The sequence below is a fragment of the Leptonychotes weddellii genome, chromosome 1, assembly GCF_054177405.1.
Source record: "Leptonychotes weddellii isolate Sample4059 chromosome 1, ASM5417740v2, whole genome shotgun sequence".
Classification (NCBI taxonomy): Eukaryota; Metazoa; Chordata; class Mammalia; order Carnivora; family Phocidae; genus Leptonychotes; species Leptonychotes weddellii.
The window spans coordinates 39,555,660-39,573,112 of NC_138369.1; the positions used below are offsets into that span (position 1 = coordinate 39,555,660).

At 39.8% G+C, this 17,453-nt stretch overlaps 1 protein-coding gene across 8 annotated transcripts in view; it reads right to left on the minus strand.

The window, feature by feature from the left end:
• Window positions 1–231: 231 nt before the first annotated feature.
• The window catches only part of SUMF1 (sulfatase modifying factor 1), a 93,984-nt gene continuing 76,762 nt past the window's right edge, over window positions 232–17,453 (minus strand). For 3 of the 8 annotated variants that reach the window (XM_081821212.1, XM_081821174.1, XM_081821203.1), the window contains 3 exons: window positions 11,907–11,978; window positions 10,969–11,028; window positions 232–1,355 (listed from right to left, as the gene is read on the minus strand). In XM_081821212.1, the coding sequence (XP_081677338.1) occupies window positions 1,245–1,355; window positions 10,969–11,028; window positions 11,907–11,978 (243 nt within the window). In that variant the 3' untranslated portion in view covers window positions 232–1,244. Of the gene's footprint in view, window positions 1,356–5,302; window positions 5,476–10,968; window positions 11,029–11,856; window positions 11,979–17,453 lie in introns of those variants that run through there. The other 5 variants (XM_081821221.1, XM_081821186.1, XM_081821184.1 and 2 more) reach the window with 4 other exon arrangements.

The window sequence follows — 17,453 nt, forward strand, 5'->3', positions numbered from 1 at the left end:
CGACCAAGGTCACGCCCTTGCCTCTGCCTCATCTACCGAGGCACAAAGAAGCAAGGTTATACTAAGGTCCTGGCCAAATAGCCTTGCTTTCTGGAATAAAAATTCCCACAAACTGCTCACACATCAAAGTTATCAAGTAGCTAACGGACATGAAAGCTTTATAGCAAATAAAACACATACATACCACAAAGACATTTCTAAAAGAAAACACAGTGGAGGGAAACAAAAGGATACCAGCTTTAGCAGATACCAGTTTATTCAACACAGTGCATGATTCAGAGCATCTGATATTCCACAACCAACAAGATTTCCTACTTCCCTATTATAAAATACTGGACATCCTGAATAGAGTTAATTCAAGGTTCTTGTTCCTCTTCTCTATCTAGAATTAAACAGGTTTCTTCGTGTAGTACACATTTCACATTCACCGAAGACTTTGGGGAGAGGGGGGAAATAGGGCATATAACCACCCCCCAGACCAAAGGCACTTAATGTTAAAAGATAAAGCACAGTAGAGTCACCCCACAGACATTCCTGCGTGTTCAGAGTGCTGAACTTGAACGCACCACCAGGGGCCCACGTGGGATTCATCATAACAATGTAAAAGACACTGATTTCCTTGAAAACACAAAGTGCAGTATGAATATAAAGACTCATCACCGCCACCTTTTCCGCCACCCCATCCTTTTCTCAAAATAATACATAAGAGACCTCTTATTTTACATGATTAGTATCACCCAAGGTTCACACATGGAAAAAAATAGCTAAAAAATCATCTGTCATAAACTCTTACTATGAAATCACAATAGAATCTGATATACGCATAGAATTTGTGAGCTGGAGAAGGCCTCAGAGATCATGCTGTGCATCCCCTCACCAGACAGAGGTCACTGAGGCCCCGGAAGGTCAAGTGTGGGACCCTGAGGACTAGCCCTGGTGGGAGATCCTGGGAAGAACACATGTCTTCTGAAGTTTCACTCAGGGTCTCCTCCACCCCCTTCCTCTGTCAAAGACTCTCCGAAGTAAAGCACAGCAATATTCTCCAGAAATGCACCACACAATAAAGCACATATGCTGACGCAAGTCAGCGATTTGGTCTCGCAAGGCTGTTCCTTTGGCCACTGGGCAGGTATGCAACCCACCTCAGAGTGGGAATTCTTCACTCGAAGTCGTTCAACATTCTGAGGAAAGCCGAGGGCAGGTCAGACATGACTTCTGGGATTTGGGAAGGCTCATCTCAGCTCTTAGCCCGTGGTGGGCTGACGGTCAGCGGCACAGCGGAATCCCAGATTGGAAGCTGAGCTGTCGGGCGTGTTCTGGCTTCGAGCAGCACAGCGATACCTGTAGCAGTAGGACTGGCCCGAGACAGAGAGAAAGGTGAGTATTCTCAGACTCGGTGATAGGCTCTCATCTGTCAGATTCGTGCTGCACCCAAGTACCAGCCATAGGGAAGGCATGCCTACCGGGAGACAGGGCTTCCCCCACAAACACCCCCTCGGCATACTGAGCATGTAGTTTTGGAAAGGGCCGCACATTCAGAGTTCACCATACAGAATCCAATGTTTACCTTATAAACAGACATAGATATGGTGCAAAGATGTTAGTGCCAGTATTACTTAGAACAGTAAAAAAAACCCAGGTAACAAGCAATGACTACAGATGTTATGCGCATCCACATATGAGATTACTAAGCAACCACTAAAAGTCATGTTTTTATGTAATACTTAATGACATAGGAAATTCTCATGGTACACTGTTAAATGAAAAGTCAGAATACAAAACTGTGTGTGGTATGATCTCAAGCTATATAATTACATATGTCAAAGAAAAAAAAGACTGCAGATTGAAAATGCACCACAATAAAAACAGTAGTTATATTTGAGCAATGGAGTTTCAAATTTCCTCTGATAAGTATGCATTACTTTCATAACTTGAAAAGTTATTTTACATTTAGAGTATATGACATTAAACCAAATAATAAAGCTAAATGGCAAATGAGAAAATATTAATTATGAACAACATTAAGATATTATTTAATATTCAACAGAGTGGCAAAAATTAGACAGCAAGCCTAGGAACATAAAGAGTGGGAAAGGCTGTGAAAAACATTTTTTGAAATACATTGCTTTGGGGGGTGCCTGGGTGGCTCAATCGGTTAAGCATCTGACTTTGGCTCAGGTCATGATCTCAGGGTCCTGGGATCGAACCCCACGTCGGGCTCCTGGCTCAGCGTGGAGTCTGCTTCTCCCTCTCTCTCTGCCCCTCCCCTTCTTCATGTGCTCTCTCTTTCTCTCTCAAATAAATAAAATCTTTAAAAAAAAAAAAAAGAAATACATTGCTTTTGGATTAGCTATAAAGCCATACATTACTGTGTAGGGGATATTTTGTATCTGTTTTATTTTCTAGGCGCAGAGAACACATACATACATGTGCACAAACACACAGACATTGAGCACCTAGCACACTCCAGGGGTGCGAGGCACTGCAAGTATTATTTCACTGGGTCAGAACAGCCCAGAGAAATTAAATGGGTTATCCAAGATGACACACTTATTGAGGGAAGTAGAATTCGAACCCAGCTCTGACAGTGCGCTTGCCTCTGTAGCAAAATTCTATACTCCTAGATGGAAAGACAGGACGTCTCATGCTTCTTTCCCACCCCCAATACACCTGTCCTGCAGGGACATACCTACTTGCATGCGTGAGAAGGCCTAACACTCATCACCGGCCACCTAGTAGGTATTCCTGAATAACCACAGATTACTGCATTTACATCAAAACTTTCCATATTCCAAAAACAACCATGCATGGAACTCTTATATACTAGGATTGTACATGGATCCAAAATAACAGAGAATGAAAATAAAGTAGTTATCCTGTGCGGCATGAGCATTAATGCTGAGTTGACCCAGTGAAACTAAAGTCCCTGCCAGGTGGTTAAAGAAACTGCACAAAGAATCATGTAGAGTAACTTTGGGACTCATGAAGGAGAGATCATTTGTGGAGGGAAAAATAGGTCTGCATGGAAGAGCTCGTTTTTATTTTTTCTTAATTCTTATTCTCCTTTTTCTCATAGAAGTTGAGTGTTTCTAATCTTCATAAAAATTATCTCTAAAGCTGCCACAGAAATTGTCTGGAGTACATCCACCATAAAAAGAAAGACATAGTGGTTTGTCTTCTACAGATAGTGAAACAATAGCAACCAATTTTCTCATTTTCCCTGTGGCCAGTGAGGAATAGAACATATTACCAATATTCAGGCAGGCAGAGGAAGATGAATAAAAAATAGGCCTGAAATAATAAAAAAATTGATGGCATCTGCTATACTACCTGTGCCTGCCCTGCAACGGAAGCTCTGAAGTGACTAGAGGTCACCATGCAGGAGGACGCAGCTGCAGCCTCATCCCAGGGGCCCCTGGGTGGCACAGTCAGTTAAGCGTCCGACTCTTGCTTTCAGGGCAGGTCACGATCTCGTGGGTCATGAGATCGAGCCCCACGTCAGCCTCCACGCCCGGCAGGGAGTCTGCTTGAGATTCTCTCCCTCTGCCCCTCACCCAACTCGTGCACTCGCGCAAGCGTGCTCTCTTTCTGTCTCTCAAATAAATAAATAAATCTTAAAAAAAAAAAAAAGAAGCCTCATCCCACATAGGCCCTACTCACCTGGCTGCTATGAAGCAATAGTGCTCTGGTATTTCTAGACTCAAACTCCAGTGGATAATTCAGGGTCCCATGCTACCAAGTGTGTGTAGTGAATTCTACATTGGAGCAAGAATTGAGTTCAGGGGCAGGCAAGCATCTAGACATGGACATCCTTGTTCCATAACTGTATCACACACGACAAAAAACAAACAAGCACTTCCTGGTTGCCTGTGTGCACACCCACAGAGGAAGCCTGACTGAGGGCATGGTCTTGTCCTGCTGGAGATCACAGGCTGGCTGAGGGAACAATGACAACACATCAAACAGCTATAAAACATGCTAGGGTTTATTAATTCAGGTAAAGGAATGGTCCCTTGTAGAATGTCAAAGTCTCTAGGAAAGACTTTGGAAAGACTTCTAGAAGGCAAAACTTGGCCATAGCTGGATTTACATGATTATGGCAGTGGTCTTCGGACCTCAGCATGCACACAAGAACAGCCTGAAGAGCTTAAGTACCTACTCCTGGGCCACAAACCCAAAGATTCTGACTCAGTCAATCTGGTGTGGAGTCCAAGAATTTGCACTTCTAACAAGCTTCTAGGTGCTGCTAATGCTATGGGACCCAGGGGCTGCAGTTAGAGAAGAATTCATTTATAGAATTTAGAAAGGAGGAAAGAAGGTATATTAAGTAGAGAAAATAATGACATCGGAGGCATGAAAATGGAAAAACTTGGGCCAGTTAAGGGGATAGCAAGGCCATAGCCTGATCATGTCAGAGTACAGTTTATTTATTCATTAAATATTCGAGATGTTACAACATGCTAGATGCTATTCTGGGCTTGAGGGATAAAAGGCAGACCAAGACAGACAATGCACCTGTCAGCAGGAAGCTTACATTCAACAGGGATTAGTCAGACAATAAATAAACCGATAAATTCAAGATTGTTTCTGGTAGTGGTCAGCTTGGAAGAAAGTGAAATAGGGAGAGAGGAGTGGGAGTGAGTAGGTGGCTACTTTAGACAAGGCAGCCTGGGAAGGCCTCTCTGAGGTGGCGCCAGGTGAGTTGCCCAAAGATTTGGAGAACAATAATTCCAGGCAAAAGCAATCACTGTATAAAGGCAATAAATGATAAAAAGCAGGAAACATGGGTAGATAAATAGGATGGAGTTACAATACAGGCAGTCTTCTCAGCAGAAAGAATTTGGGCTTGATACAAATGGAAATCGTGACAACCACTGTGCTAATTTACTCACCAGAAAGAGCAAAATCCAAGACTCCTTAGCTATTTAACCATAGGCAAAGCCTTTCTGAATCTGTTCCCTTGTCGATGATACAGGGCTATTAATGAAATAATGTCAAAATGCTTCATCTTGTCTTTACATAAAAAAAAGTAAAGCACTGGACACGTGGAAGTTATTGTAACTGTCACTTTATTAATGAACACAACAGGGGCGACTGGGTGGCTCAGTTCGTTAAGCATCTGCCTTCAGCTCAGGTCATGATCTTAAGGTCCTGAGATAGAGCCCCATGTCCAGCCAGCTCAGCAGCGAGTCTGCTTCTCCCTCTCCCTCTGCCCTTCTCCTTGCCTGTGTGCGCGCTCTCTCTCTAATAAATAAATAAAATCTTTAAATGAACACAACACTCTTAATTATAGAAACTAACGTTGACTGTCTAACCTGACTTTTGGGGGGTTAATCTGCTTCCTCACTAAAACAAAAGCATTAGCCAGCTGCCTTAAATAGCTTCTGCTGGAAAGATAATACTGCCAGTATCTGAATGCGGATTTACAGTTGACCCTTGCACAACATGGGTCTGAACTGCACTAGGTCCGTTTACCTGCATTTTTTAAAAAAACATAGTATAGCACTGTAAACGTATTTCCTCTTCTCCTTATAATTTTCTTAACATCTTCTTTTCTATAGCTTACTTTATTATAAGAATACAGTATATAATACATGTAACATACAAAATAGTGTAATCAGCTGTTTATGTTATCGATAAGGCTTACAGTCATCAGGAGGTTATCAGAAAAGTTTTGGGGGAGTTAAAAGTTTTATGTGGATATCTGATTGTGTGGGGGGTTGGTGCCCCTACCCGCTGCGCTGTTCAAGGGCCAACCGTACATTTGCTACCTACATGCAGAAGTTACTTGCTATATAAATGGGAAAGATGAGGAATATCTCTGGTAACTAAGGCATAGGACTAAGGTCTTTGTTGGATGGCATATTTCTATATGCAATTTGTCTCTCAAATTACATAAAAAACTATTTTAAAATAAGATACTGCTCATATGCCACAAAATTCAGACTGTAACAATTCTGACAAATGATGCCCGACTGGAAGACTGTATTCAGAAGGACTGTGAGGAGGCTGTGACGTAAGACAGTAGGAAAGAGATCCGTAATGTAGAAGAGATTTTTGCCATAGCCATATCTGAAGACCTTGGCACACAGAAAATAATTCCATTATGGGGGTGAAAGAAATAAAAGTGCACTAATAAATGTGGGTAAAATACTACTGACAGCTTACTTAGGAAGCAGGATAAGTGCTTTTTATTGTCATTTTTATGTTTATTATTTATTTTCTAATTTTTATGCAATGAATTTTTTTTTGGCAAAAGAATAAAAGCTTAAAATCAGTGACAACAAAAACAGCTAGTCCTTTATGAGATCACAGCAGTCCCTATAACCTTCCATTAACCTAAATGACTGTGTAGAACTAAACCCTAAAAAAGCAAGTCTCATCATAAGTTAAAGGGTAGGAGGTCAGGACCACCATAAGAGAGTGAATTCACATCATCATTCCATTTCAAATGAACTCATTCACTCAGCAAACATTTATTAATAAGTAGTTCATTTTCAATTCCGATAATGGGCAACTAATAGAACACATAATTAAAGAGGAAAATGGCCTGATTTTAAATGTCCTCATTGCTTTTTCTTTTTTTCCAGCTCTACTTCTAGCACCAAAAATGGTTATTAATTATGTTAGGTCTTTGAGTGGCTGAAATATGGGTCATTTCACTAATTAAGGACAGAGGTAGTGGGAAGGACCCACTTTAGCCTTTTCATCAAAATGAATAATTACTGTGTGAAACTAATCTCAATACCTACACTAAGAAAGTGATCCTGGACTCAGGAACAATCCATTTAAGATGATGACTTACCAGCCTTGGGGCTCTGAAGTCAAGTGGAACAGCAATATGGTTTTTATGAGAAGAAGACTTTCAGGGATAAAGGGAAAGTTTAAGGAAAGTGTAGCTCATTATAAAAAAAATCATTATATGAAATCACACAGCAGAACCCTGGTCTCTCGATTTCACACCCATTGCTCTTGCCATCGACACTAGATCAACTCCTTTCTTAGTAATCTTGGTGTAAAATGGAAGGAGGGTGAGGATTTCCTCCATTTCATGGGTTGGGTTAAAGACCCCACAGAGATTAGTCTAACAACATTCAAGAACAACAGCTAGTGTTTCTTGAGTACTTACTGTATGAAATGTTCTAAGAAATTCACATGTATTAAATGTATTAATTCACTTAATCCTCCCAATAATCATCCAAGGTAGGTATTAGCATCTGCATTGTATACACAGAAAAAAACTGAGGCACAGAGATGCTAATAGTGTGCCAAGGGTCACCTTCTATAAGCAGTGGATCCACGACTACAGCCTTCTCAATCCCATTTAAGAGTCTGGGCCTTTAACCCAACACCATGTTTTCTCACAGTTTTTCTTTCTGTGCTCTCATTATTGAAGCTGTACTTTGGATGGACTTTCAATAAGGTACGAATAATCATCAGAGCTTATGTTAGTCATGCAAGCTAGCCCTGGTCCATGATCAAAAGGTAAGTCACCTTCTAAGCAAGGTGATTTTTTTCAAAATGAATTACATTTTTTTCTTTATATTGATTTCCTTTCTTTTACTGATTTTCACCTATGCCATAAGAATCATTTCAAGGATTCTGCCTCTCTAGTTAGTTCATTAGTTGACTCTTTATTGAAAAGGGAAGGGGGAAAACAATCTAATTATAATAAATGCAATGGTTAATGATGATGGTACTAGTAGTATATACTTTATGCTTATATACTTTGGTCCATTCATTCCTCCTAAGAACCTTACAGGAGGTGCAATTATGGTGTGCATTTTACAAATGTAAAAACTGAGGCTTAGAAAGGTTAAGTAAGAAAGGTAACAGACTAGCAAGGAGAAGTTATAGAACTCCAACCCAGATCTAATTTCAGAGTCCACAACTCAGTAATTTAATTATAGCTGCCACTCTTAATCTAGTGAAAAGGATAAGTGCTCTGAAAGTAATTCACAGCCAACACTGTATTGTTTTCTTGATATCACTGAAATACCAGCCTGATGTTAAATACCTACATCATCTACAATTAACTTAATGAAGATCCTGGAGCTAATTTCTTTTCTGGGAAATCCTATGGATCCCACTCTGTTTTATTACTCTGCTATTCTCTCTTCTGGAATACTCATCATTCTGAATATGACTAAATTAAAACTTACCTTTCAAGTATATAGAAAAGCTCTATATGAATATAAGCTTAATATAAGCTCTAAATGAACCCCTAAAATTTTAAAACAAAGAGTTTTAGCTAATAAGCCAAAGGACAGAAAATGGAGTGATAAAATATGCTTAACTAAAGAAGTCAGAGAAAAGGACAAAGAACAGATGAGACAAAAAAAGACTACAAATATCAAGATGGCAAATTTAAACTCAGCAAGATCAATAACCACATTAAATGTAAATGGTACAAACAGCCAATGAAAAGGCAGAGATTATGCCAATAAATTCAACAACTCAGTTAAAATGAACAAATTACTTAAAAGGCACAAACTCCCAGAGCTTAATCAAGAAGAAAGAGATAATCTGCATAACCCTGCCACTGTTAACCAAATTAAATTTATGGTTACTACTCTACTCCTAAATGGTTTCCTTGGGGGAATTCTATCAAGCATTTAAGGAAGAAATACTGCATTCTACATGAACTGTTGCAGAAAATTCAAGATGAGGGAATATTTCCCAACTTCAGTATCTAAACCCAGCAATACAATGATACCAAAACCAGACAAGAAAACAACAGACCAATAACCACCAGGAGGGTACATGCAAAAATGCTCAATATTTTAACAAACTGAATCCAAAACATATAAAAAGGATAATACATCATAATTAAGCAAGCACAGTCTAGGAATTTGACAATGGGTGGCAAACATGGTTTAACATTTGAAAACTAAAAATTTATGAGCATAATTTACCATATTGACAGACTGAAAAAGAAAAACCATACAAACATCTCAATAGCTGCAGAAAAGGCATCCAGAAAAATTTACATCCAATTCTGATAAAAACTCTCAAAAAGCTAGGAAGGAAACTTCCTTGAACTTATAAAGAACATCTCCAAAACACTACAGCTAATACACCTAACTTTGAAAAGTTGAATGTTTAACCCCTTATGATCAAAAATGAGGTAAGAATGTCTGTTCAGACCATGCATATTCAATATTATATTAGAGGTTCTAGCCAATGCAATAGAACAAGAAAAAGTAATGAAAAAGATTTTAAAAGAATTGTCTATATTCATAGATGATATAACCACCAATGTAGAAAAACTAAAAGAATCTACAAAAACATTAGTATAGCTGAGTTTAAGAAAGTTGCAGAACACAAGATAAACCAATTATACCATGTAAGTGTATTTATTAAAAACATATATTAGATTAAAAGATATTTTAAAAGAATAAGCCGGGAAGCTTATAAAAATACAGATTTAAAATAAGCAAAAAATATGAAATGTTAAAGTAAACACGTTCATATGCACAGCAATGGAATACTTTTAGTGTTCATGCTTAAAAATGCTTTTTATAAGCATCATTTTCTCTATTTTCTTGAGGGAAAATCTTCTGGTCCTCAAATCTTGCAGAGTAAATGGATTCTCAATTTTTAAAAGTGTCATATGTCACAAACACAACTGTTGGTAATTAAGGTTGTGAGATACTATTCTGCAAAGAGAAATTTTGTTTTTCATGGAAGTCTATTTCCCTAGCAAAAGAATTCAATACACTTGTAGTAACAGCTTGAATGAAAGAAAAAATCGGGGACTAAAGACTGATATGTATGTGAACATTTAAAAGTACCAGGATGACCTAGGGCAGTGCTTTTAATTTCAAATTAAAATTAGAATTGTAAAGATAAATTTGCCTACATCTTGTCATAAATGTAGGTTTAAAGCATAAAGTAAACTCAAATATGAACTTCCACTTAAATAACTGGATTAAAATTTTAAAGAAATACAGAAGATACACATACACACAATCTACAGAGATTCTCTTTAGACTAGTGGTTTCCAAGCTTTGCAGTATGTTTTCATCCCCCTGAGACCTTTAAAACCCTGATGCCCAGGCCACACTCCAGAGAAATCAAAATGAGCTGAGTGGGGGAATATGCATCAGTCTTTTTTACAGATCCCAGATGATTCTAATGTGCAATAAAGTTTGAGAAACACTGTGTTAAGGTAAAATTTGATAATACACCCATTGTCAAATTAGTCATTTAATTTGGAGCCCTTATAGGTTGTTTTAAGTCTCTAACTGCCTGGACTAACTGAATTACCATGGAAAACTTCTTGTAATAACCATCTGCAAAATGCCATCTTTGCATAGGGACAGAAAGAAGCTGAAGTGTTGGAGATACTAAAAATACATGATTTTAAGAAAAAAGGAGAGGTGGTATTCAATTTCCAAACTCCTCAAAAATTTTACTCGTGAAACACCAACTCACACTGATTACCCAAGAACAAACAGTTCTGACGCTGAAATCATAGCCCAAAGAGCAGAAACACTCTCTGAGATTGATGCTTATTTCACAAAGCACATACATTATACCTAGAACATTTGTGATGTTTCCATTCCAGTACACTACAATCCACCCTCCATTTCCAACTCTCACCTTAATCTCAACAGAGGATCCCAAAATTTATAGAAGTTTCAAATAAATGAAGGGTATACTTCCAGACAGACATGCTGGAAATAGTATATTGCCCACCCTCGTTCATGGGACAATAAAGTTCTCTCAATGGGTCAAGATTCAACAGATGGAAATTAGTTAACAATAGATTATTCACAACCTCTGCTTCTTTTCCCCATGCCTGTATCCAAATCTGAAATGAGTATTATTATTATTATTTTTTTACTTTGATGAGAATAGGTATGTATTAGCAGAAGTGGATGGGACATTTTAGGGCTAAGGTTTACAGTGGATCTATTAACCTATTGTTAGTACACCAATGCAGAGTTTAATGACTTGGCTTACCTTATGGCACATGTAGGATCCACCTTTCTTCACCCGGTCTTTTCCAGAAGGGGGGCCTTTCTGTGGATGAAGAGAACACATCAGTCCAGAAAGCACAGATGTTCCTCATCGACTGGCAGAGTTTGTTTTAGTCCAACCAGCTCTTCACAGCTGCCTCAACTCTTCACATGCTTTTCTGCCCCCGGGCCCTGAATCTGCACCCACGCACCCTTCCAAATGCCCACCTCTCCAAATCCTACCCACCCTCTAAGGTCCGGCTCAGGTTCCCACTTTGGTGAAATCTTTGTGACTATAGCAAACAATTCCCCCTTCTAAGCCCCTGTAATAGCATTTCTCACCTAGGTGACTAATAAGCTGCTTGGCAGCATCTCCTAGAGCACCTTCTCATGCTGATATGCAAATTTATCCTGCCTAACAACTGGCTTGTTTAAGTGGACTAGCTAGCCTTTTGAATTATGTTTTTATAATCTTACTGTGCAACACCTAATAAACCCTTTGCTGACTGAAGGACTTTGCTTTTCATCTTTTAAAAAAAATTTTAGGTCAGGTTTATTGAGGTATAATTTACATACAGTAAACTTTAACCTTTTTAATCCTTTTTAAATGCACATATCTGGTGAGTTTTGACAAACGTATAGGTATGTAACCACTACCACAATCAAGATACGGAACACAGTTTATCTTTTTCAAAACGATTTATATAGTGCTGCTATGAGCCGAGCATGGATGCAAATATTAACCCATGTAATCTCTATAACTTCTTTTTTTTTTTTTTAAGATTTTATTTTTAAGTAATCCCTACATCCAGCATGGGGCCGGAACTCACAACCCCGAGATCAAGAGTTCCATGCTCCACCCACTGAGCCAGCCGGGCGCCCCTCTCCATACCAACTTCTGAAGTAAGATAAGCAAGTGGCAGAATAAGGATGGATGCACACCCAGGCAGCCTGGCTCCAGTCCATTTGATGCTCTCCGTTTAGAGACCAGGAATGTAGGAAATTGGGCAATGCCTACAAGGGGGGCAAGAAGCAAGAGTTGCTACCACTGTAGGGAAAACTGAAGCCTGAATCAGCCAGCCAAGAGGTAAGACTATTTTTTCTAGGAAGGGCTTTGGATAAAAGTGCACTGGAAATGAACATCCTAAAACTTTAGTTGCCAGCATAAGGGCCTCAACATCAGATGAGTCATGCAAAGAACATCTGAGAAGTACCAATAACCTCCTACAAACCAGAACCACATATGGGAAGTTTAGGGGCTTACATTTTTTTTGCTTTTCCTTTGTTAGGCAAAAGTCAATTAATCATGTAGCTGCCTGCTTTTTGTCTACTGAAAACGAGACAAGGTCGAACAATGCCACTTATCTTAGTTTTCCTTTTCTTGTCAACTACCTAGAGTCAAGGGCTCAGACATAAGTGGCAGAAGTTAAAAGAACCATGTTTTCTCCAAGCTTGGCTAACATACTGACCTGCAAATGTCAACTATGTGGGCAGAAGTTCACGTTCTCTAAGCACTTCCAGGTACTTAGAAAGGGTCACAGCCCACGACCCTGGCTATTCTTCATTTCACAGCAGGGCCCCAGTATTTCCATGGCCTTAAATGCTTAATGCCATGCTAATAAACTTTTAGCAGTTAGAAATGGGCAAACTATAAATGAGAAAAACTACCTGTGAAAATAAGGACTGCCAGCGCAGCCTTCTTCCCAGGAGTGTCTGGAACCTGACAGACATTGCATCAGAATCTGCTGGGTGTGTTTATTATCCTAGAGAAGTATGAAGCTGAAAGGAACACATTGCTATCTGTGGAGTTATCCCACATAATGGCCAATGTCTCCTACATGGAATTTCTTGCTGAGGAGTTTTTGCCGTACCACTGCTTCCCTCAGGTGGCTCTCCACATGCTGCGTCACGATGCACCAAATGACAGCTTACATTCTGACCGAAGTATCTGATATCATGCAAGATTAAATTCTTTTGTCAGGTTACATCGAAGGACAAGAAGGAGCCGATTTGCCAATAAGAACGAGCGAGAACAAAATGATTCCCTTTCATCACCGTCTCCGATGAACTAAGCCTGCAGTCAATAAATACGACACTTATCAAAGGGACACAAACACTACTGAGAGTCACCCTGTACTGACACAACCACAGCAATTAATACTGTCCTCGATTTAGGTAACTGCTCAGATGATTTTTTTTTTTTAAAGATTTTATTTATTTGACAGAGAGAGACACAGCGAGAGAGAACACAAATGGGGAGTGGGAGAGGGAGAAGCAGGCTTCCCGCTGAGCAGGGAGCCTGATGTGGGGCTCGATCCCAGGACCCTGGGATCATGACCTGAGCCGAAGGCAGACACTTAACGACTGAGCCACCCAGGCGCCCCTGCTCAGACGATTCTTACAAATAAAACTATTTTTGCCAGAAAACAACATGAGGTAGGATTAGCTGTAACTGTTTGAAATGCTCACCACTTTGCAAAACCAACCAACCAACCAAAACAAACAAAAAAAACTCACAGAAAAATTACTAGGAGGGTTGTAGCAGTTTGAATAATGTCCCCCCAAAACTCACATTCACTTAGAGCCTCAGAATGTGAACTTATTTAGAAATAGGGACTTTGCAGATTTGTAATTTTCGTAATTTAAGATGATGTCATACAGTATAATGGTGAACCCTAAAAGTGCAGTGACTGGTGTTCTTGTCACAGGAGGACAGGACACAGACACGCAGAGGAGGCCATGTGAAGATGGAGGCAGAGACTGGCATGATGCAGCTACAAGCCGAGGATTCCTAGGACCTGCTAGAAGCTAAGAAAAGGCAAGGAAGGGATCTCCCCTAGAGATGCCGGAGGGAGGACAACCCTGCCAGAACCTTGATATCAGCCTTCTAGACTCCAGATTGTGAGAATAAATGTCTGTTGTTTCAACCACCAAGTTTGTGGTGACTTGTTACGGCAGCCCTAGGACACCAATATAAAGGGGAAATGTCCTCATTTCTATTTGTCAAAGAAAGGATCGATACATCAAGATTCAAATTGTCTCTCATGATCAAGTTTGTGAGTGCAGGTTAAAACCACTTAGGAAGCTACGAACGCTAGTGTCTGAATGCGTCATCTTTCTGCCTATTACCCCTCACGAGAACAGAGGCTGCGGTGCTCCAGCACCTCTACCACCTATATTAAAAATCTAAGTAAAAAACCACACTGAACACAGGGACTCCACCCAGAAACAGACAAGGACCCATGTGAATGTTATCTCCAAAGGGACTACTACCCATAGCCACTCTACTCCCAGACACCAAAATACGAACGTCTCTAATGCTTGGATGATTGCAAAAAACAGAAAACAAACAAACAAAAAAATGCGAGTTTCTAAATGTCTGCCCCAGTGATCTCAAAAGGCCAAGATGCAGCTAAAGTTCTCAGGAAAAGAGATAAAGAAGCAACGCTGAGTGTTAGTGCAGGGAAATATACCCTCATTTAAAACACCTGGGAAGGCATAAAAGTCGTCAACAATGAAAAACCCACAGGACCCTCATCAGTAAGACAGGCTTGTTGAATGAAAAATAAGCTGGCAGGAAGGAGGGTGGCCAGCCTGCTCAAAGCTGCCAGGGTGTATTTCATAGGAGCATTAACAATGACATTTTGTGCACTAAAGAGGGACACTACCCTTCCCCTCCTTTGCATACCCAACACGATGACAAGGAAAGCAACAAAAGGGACTGAGAATCTGACAAAATGTCATCAGTCAGCAAAGAGTCAAAAAGCACTACTGTTAAACATGCTGTCTGAGGGCGCCTGGGTGGCTCAGATGGTTAAGCGTCTGCCTTCCGCTCAGGTCATGATCTCAGGGTCCTGGGATCGAGTCCCGCATCGGGCTCCCTGCTCCTTGGGAGCCTGCTTCTCCCTCTGCCTCTCTCTCTCTCTGTCTCTCATGAATAAATAAATAAAATTAAAAAAAAAAACACACATGCTGTCTGATACACACACTCTGCAGTGTGGAATACTATGCAGCTGTTAAAAAGAATGAGGCACATTAAAGAAAACACAAGGCACTTCTGTCAGAGTATATTACACTATCATTTTTGTTTAGAAGATAACACGGAATCAAGGATTTACTCTGCTTTTCTTATACAGTGTGTCCCAGTGAGGAGTTGGTTACCTGGAGCGAGCGTCTGGCCCTGGGGCACAGGAGGGCGCCTTGTGGGCTGCTCCTCATGTAACGCACTCAACCACGTTTTCATTCTCATTCAGTTTGATGCACTGTTTGATTTACCTCGGAGCTTGCCCTCTGACCCAGGGATTATTTAGAAGTGTGTTGTTACTTTCCAAGTGTTCGGAGATTTTCCTAATTTATTTCTGTTATTGATTTCTAGTATGACTCCATTGTGATTGGAGAGCATACTCTATATGACTACCTTTAAAAATGTACTGAGGTTTATTTGATGATATAGGATTTGGTCTTTGGTATATGTTCCATGAGTTCTTGAAGGGATATTCTGCTCTTATTGGTTAGATCCTCTTCATTGATGGTATCACTGAGTTCTCTTCTATCCTTGCTGATCGTCTATGTAATTATACTGTCAATTGTTGACAAAGGGGTGTGAAAGTTTCCAACTACAATTGTGGATTGGTCTATTTCTCCTTTGAATTCTTTGTTAAATTAGTTTTTGCTTCATATGTCTCAGCTGTATTCATTGGTGCATGTATATTTAGTATTACTATGTCGTTTTGTTGGATTAACCATTTTATCATTACAGAATGTCCTTCCCTGACTCTGTCAAATTGCTTTGCTTCGAAGTCTGCCTTATATGATATTAAAATAGCCATGCCTACTTTCTTTTGAGTAATGTTTGTATAATATCTCTTTTCCCATCATTGTTTTCAATCCACTTACATCATTATATTTGAAAAGAATTTTTGGTAGACAGGATATAGTTAGGTTTTATTTTTAATCCACATGGCCAATCTATCTTTTAATTGATATACTTAGAGCATGTGCTTTTAAAGAAATTATTGACATGTTGGGGCTTAAGTCTGCCATTTTTTAAAAATTTTATTTTACTATGTTAGTCACCATACATTACATCATTAGTTTTTGATGTAGTGTTTCACGATTCATTGTTTGCATACAACACCCAGTGATCCATGCAATACGTGCCCTCCTTAATACCGATCACCAGGCTAACACATCCCCCCACCCCTCTCCCCTCTAAAACCCTCAGTTTGTTTCTTAGAGTACATTGTCTCTCATGGTTCGTCTCCCCCTCCGACTTTCCCCCCTTCATTTTTCCCTTCCACCTTCTTCTTCTTCTTCTTTTAACATATAATGTATTATTTGTTTCAGGGGTACAGGTCTGTGATTCATCAGTCTTACACAATTTACAGCGCTCACCATAGCACATACCCTCTCCAATGTCCATCACCCAGCCACCCCATCCCTCCCACCCCCCAACACTCCAGCAACCATCAGTTTGTTTCCTGAGGTTAAGAGTCTCATAGTTTGTCTCTGTCTCTGGTTTCATCTTGTTTCATTTTTAACTCCCTTCCCCTATGATCCTGTCTTATTTCTCAAATTCCTCATATCAGTGAGATCAAATGATACTTATCTTTCTCTGATTGACTTATTTCGCTTAGCATAATAGCCTCTAGTTCCATCCAAGTCATTGCAAATGGCAAGATTTCATATTTTTTGATGGCTGCATAATATTCCACTGTGTACATATATACCACATCTTCTTTATCCATTCAACTGTTGATGGACATCTAGGTTCTTTCAATAGTTTGGCTATTGTGGACAATGCTGCTATAAACATTGGGGTGCACATACCCCTTCGGATCCTTACATTTGTATCTTGGGGGTAAATACCCAGTACTGCAATTGCTGAGTTGTAGGGTAGCTCTATTTTCAACTTTTTGAGGAAACTCCATACTATTTTTTGGACTGGCTGCACCAGCTTGCATTTCCACCAACAGTGTAGGAGAGTTCCCCTTTCTCTGCAACCTCGCCAACATCTGTCATTTCCTGACTTGTTAATTTTAGCCATTCTGACTGATGTGAGGTGGTATCTCATTGAGGTTTTGATTTGGATTTCCTTGATGCCGAGTGATGTTGAACAGTTTTTCATTTCTCTGTTGGCCATTTGGATGTCTTCTTTGCAGGAATGTCTATTCATGTCTTCTGCCCATTTCTTGATTGGATTATTTGTTCTTTGGGTGTTGAGTTTGACAAGTTCTTTATAGATTTGGATACACCCCTTTATCTGATATGTCATTTGCAAATACCTTCTCCCATTCTGTCGGTTGTCTTTTGGTTTTGTTGACTGTTTCCTTTGCTGTGCAAAAGCTTTTTATCTTGATGAAGTCCCAATAGTTCCTTTTTGCCCTTGCTTCCCTTGCCTTTGGCAATGTGTCTAGGAAAAAGTTACTGCGGCTGAGGTCGAAGACGTTGCTGCCTGTGTTCTCCTCTAGGATTTTGATGGATTCCTGT